Source organism: Oryzias melastigma, linkage group LG17 (assembly GCF_002922805.2).
Source record: "Oryzias melastigma strain HK-1 linkage group LG17, ASM292280v2, whole genome shotgun sequence".
NCBI lineage: Eukaryota > Metazoa > Chordata > Actinopteri > Beloniformes > Adrianichthyidae > Oryzias > Oryzias melastigma.
In genome coordinates, this window is record NC_050528.1 from 18203746 (window position 1) to 18207815 (window position 4070).

At 44.4% G+C, this 4070-nt stretch overlaps 1 protein-coding gene across 1 annotated transcript in view; it reads right to left on the reverse strand.

The window, feature by feature from the left end:
• Nucleotides 1–3411, reverse strand: part of stap2a (signal transducing adaptor family member 2a) — a 6643-nt gene extending 3232 nt beyond the window's left edge. Inside the window, exons 1-7 of the mRNA XM_024274127.2 lie at nucleotides 3188–3411; nucleotides 1615–1686; nucleotides 1412–1531; nucleotides 1282–1338; nucleotides 1044–1195; nucleotides 834–965; nucleotides 677–746 (exon numbers count right to left, since the gene is read on the reverse strand). Of these exons, the coding sequence (XP_024129895.1) occupies nucleotides 677–746; nucleotides 834–965; nucleotides 1044–1195; nucleotides 1282–1338; nucleotides 1412–1531; nucleotides 1615–1686; nucleotides 3188–3295 (711 nt within the window). The 5' untranslated portion in view covers nucleotides 3296–3411. The remainder of the gene's footprint in view (nucleotides 1–676; nucleotides 747–833; nucleotides 966–1043; nucleotides 1196–1281; nucleotides 1339–1411; nucleotides 1532–1614; nucleotides 1687–3187) is intronic.
• Between the last annotated feature and the right edge of the window lie 659 nt (nucleotides 3412–4070).

Sequence of the window (4070 nt, forward strand, 5' to 3'; positions counted from 1 at the left end):
GAGTTGTGAGGACTGTTTGAGCGGAGTAAGCCTGCACTGATTTCCCGCCATCCCTTTGTTTACACTCTCTCCCGCTAGCTTGCAGCCCCTCAAAACTACATCTAAACATCAGCGGGGCAACAATGATGGCAAATAATATTGGAGATTTCCAATCGTACAGATATCGAGGCACGTCTACTATTGGATGGATCAGAATGAGTAGAGATGGGAGCTTGTGGGCTATCCAGAACATTTTCTTAGTCACAAATAAAATATTTTTTAATTTTTGCATTTTTTTGCCTGATTCACAGAGATTATAATAAAGAAATATTTAGAAATACAATTTTAAGCGTTTTTTTTATGTATGTGTTTCCTAAATTATCAGAAAAATGCTACAAGAACATGGTAAATACACCCAAAACCACAATTTTAATTGGAATAGGTATGCTACGCCCCATTAGAAGCGTAACATAAATTGGGGGCTCATCCGGGATGTTAATCCACCGTCCCGGATCTGTCAGTCCCTTGTCTGGGATCTGTTTACTATCAGGATCGATTTTTTTTATTTTTTATTTTTTTTGTTGCTTAACTTTTGAAAAATGTGTTTGTACTTGGAGACAGTTTGGTTAACAGGTTTTCTTAGTGGTTTAACCCAAACAGATAAACACCAGATAGAATGCAAATTAAGCCCACTTACAGGGTTTTCTACATCGATGATATAGCCACCCTGGTCTCTCTGAGTGACTCTGTAATGCCTGAACACCGACCTAGAGCCAAAAATAAAAAAACATTTTTACCAAATGTGGGCTGTTTCGCCGACTCGTCGTCCTGATATTTGACAGGTGTTCGTTTACCCGTTTAGATCTTGTCTGGTCGTAACAGCCAGCGAGCATCCATCTCTGCCTGGACGGAGCAGCATGTTGCCACAGTCCGGGTGTCTCTCCAACAGGACCTCAGCCTCTGTGCGGGACACGGGGCGGAAACACCTGCAGGACGAAGGGGATGCATCAATGCAGACGCCAAATGCAGGCGTGCGACGAAAGAAAAAAAAAAGTAGAACATACGCAGGGATCTCCCCCACTAAAGGGACTGAGAGGGGTGAAGGAGGGGCTCGTGCAGGGTTGCGGGTTCTCCGCCTGGACCTTTCTTTGTCCACCACCTCCTTTAACATTTGTAGTTGCCCCGGCAACAACGTGAGACTGGTAGGAACATTCAGCTGTGATTAAAAGAAATATACAATAATTGTTAGACGTTCTTAAATAAAAAGCTAATAACAGAGTTAAGGAATAGATTGATACTCACATCTATGACAGAGTAGAGGAAACCTTTCCAAAGCTCCCGGGATTCCAAGTTTGGTGCCTAAAGAACACAATTGCAGATCTGTGATCCTTAAAGATTTGATTTATGTCTGCATAAATCTCACTGTGCTCACTGTGAGTCGGGTTTCTCCATCCTTCATGCGGAGGATGAGCCTGGCAGCCTCCAGGTTTCTGTCCCGGCTGCTGTCATCTTTCAGGGACACAAACCCACCAAGGTCCATCTTTTCCACATACTGCGGAACACAGACACAAATTTAGATCAGCACAGTAAAAAGAAAAAAAAAAGCCCAGAATGAAGAGGAAACAAAACTCTTACGTGGCTGTCCTTGGCATTATTGAAGAAATATAAGGAGTTCCCACACAGGCAGGTCCACAGCCTCCTGGATGCCTGGAATATTGAGAAAACAGATACAAAGGAAGTGGTTTGTCCAACATCTGAGTTGGGGATTTTAACTTCTATCCAGGGGTGGAGAGCCAACATTTTTGAGTCAATATTGGTATTATTACTGGAAAAGATTAAGGGTGTATTCAGACTGGTAAAATCATTCAGTCTGCTTGTTTCGGATCCAGTCCTAAACCTGGCATTCGGTCTGTATTCAGATAGGGTCTACCAGAGATTCCTGTTCCAGACCAAAGCTTGGAAACAAAACCACATGACTAAAGATATCTTCACTCATTGGCCAGCAGTAACAGGGGAGGATCAAAACAAAAAGAGAAGATGGATGTGCTGCGCTTTGCAGATCCTTGCCACTTATCTGATTAATTTTGAATGTCTGCATGAACTGGAGGTTCAACATTTTTTATTGCTACTTTTGTACGGTGGAGGGATGCTGCAAGGCAGGTTACTGGGGACGCTAATAAGTGTTTGTGACATAAGTTGTTGGGAAAAGCAATGTGTGTCACATTGAAAGTTGATTTTAAAAGCCTGCATTCATCCGACCACATTTTAAAGAATTACTGTTGAAACGCTCCTCCACATTCGTTTCTTATTAATTGACTACGGTGGCTGTTTTGGTTCAGTTATTTCGCAGATCGTGTTCAGATTATTGGAAACGAATAGAGATTGCCTCAAAAGATGGATCCAAGAGCAGTTCCTGTTCCTGGACCAGAGTTCGCTTGCGCATATTCAGATTGAAATCCTCATTAGAAGCTTCTTTAAGTTTTGCAAAAATAACAAAAACAATGTTTCAAAATGAAATCTCGAGCTTCTCGAGTTATTTGGTTCAAATATAAAATTGTTATATCTTTGATCCTTTCATTTGTAGTGTCCTTCCAATCTATTGTTTTTAATTGCCACCCTTCCATAATAATATGTTCTTGCTCCACCTTCTATCGTTTCCTGTCCCAGGAGATGCGGATAGTCACTGAGGATCAGCTGTGACCAATCTGACCAGAGAGCAGCAGCAGTCTGCACCTGAGCCCGAGGACATGACATGTAATGCCTTTGAGGCAAATCACTGATGCTCTGGAGGCGTTTAATCCCATTGATGGGAAGAGTTTCAACCTTACATTGGAGTCCTAGAGATGGATGTACACTTCTGTATTAGAAACGTTAAAAAAAGCTGCACATTTGAAGCAATTTCAGTGGGTGTTGATTCTGCGTGGAGACACGCATTTTTCTCCTCCCCGCAACAACCAGTCACACAAACACCAAGGCTGACAGCTGCGCTCTGAAATCCGCCGGAATTCCTCGATTCCCGGCGCGCGCTGTGATCCGTGCGTAAATGGTTCGCTCGATGCTTTCCCCTCGTCTTAAAAAAACAAAAACAAAACAAACGGCAGCTCCACCTGCGTGCGTCCCCACGCCCATTTCAATCACAGCACGGAGGAAGTTGACGTCTGTGCGGGGATGGCGGATCCCCGGGATCGCGCGCTCGGAACCGCCTTACCTTCTCCTTCGGGCCGCGCTTCTCCAGGTAGCCTTCGTAGTAGCAGGGCGGGAGCTGCGCCCGGGCCCCCCCGGAACCGGAGCGCTGCCTGACGGGTGCAGCCGCCATGAGTGTCGCTGTCAGGGCGCCGCCGACTGAGGACAAAGGGGCGCTGGGTAATTCGGGGACTGACACGCCTTCTCCCGATGTGATAGAGCTGTGGCTGTAATCCAGCAGCCGCCTGCTGTGTCTGCGCACACGCAGACCGTGTGTGAGGGAGGGGGGTCAGATTAAAAAACATGACAAATGGAATATAAAGATGTTACATGAAACCATTGCAATTTATTAAACATTTACAGTCATAATAACAGGCACAAATATAATAATCCACTCATTTTGTGGATTATCCACTATTTATTTATTTATAAGACATTGCATAAGACAAAGCTCTTAATAAAGTTGCATTCAAAAAGTTTTCACAAAATGCTTGAAAGCTATTAATACTTCATTACTGTTGGAGACTTGAGAAAGAAAAGAGGAGCAGTCATTTTCCCTTCCTGCAAAATTATTCAACATTAATATTAAAAAAGCTGGAAAAAGGAGCCCCACCCCCCAATTATAATATATTTCAGTGATGTATTTCAGCTCACACCTGAACCCCCTCCCATTACATTAGAAGGTCCATGTGTGGAATTATATTAATGATCCTCAGAGCCACCAGGGGTTTGGGATGGGACAGATAATGAGAAAGGGGGTGGATGAGGGGGCAGGTGGTGAATAGGAGCGCTGGGGGAGGGCACCACCCATTTTAAGACGTGTCGGTTCCACTTGCGGTTTAAATGGAGATGGGGAGAGATGAGCGGGGCAGGGGCGGGCTAAACATGGGGATCACGACGAGAGGAGA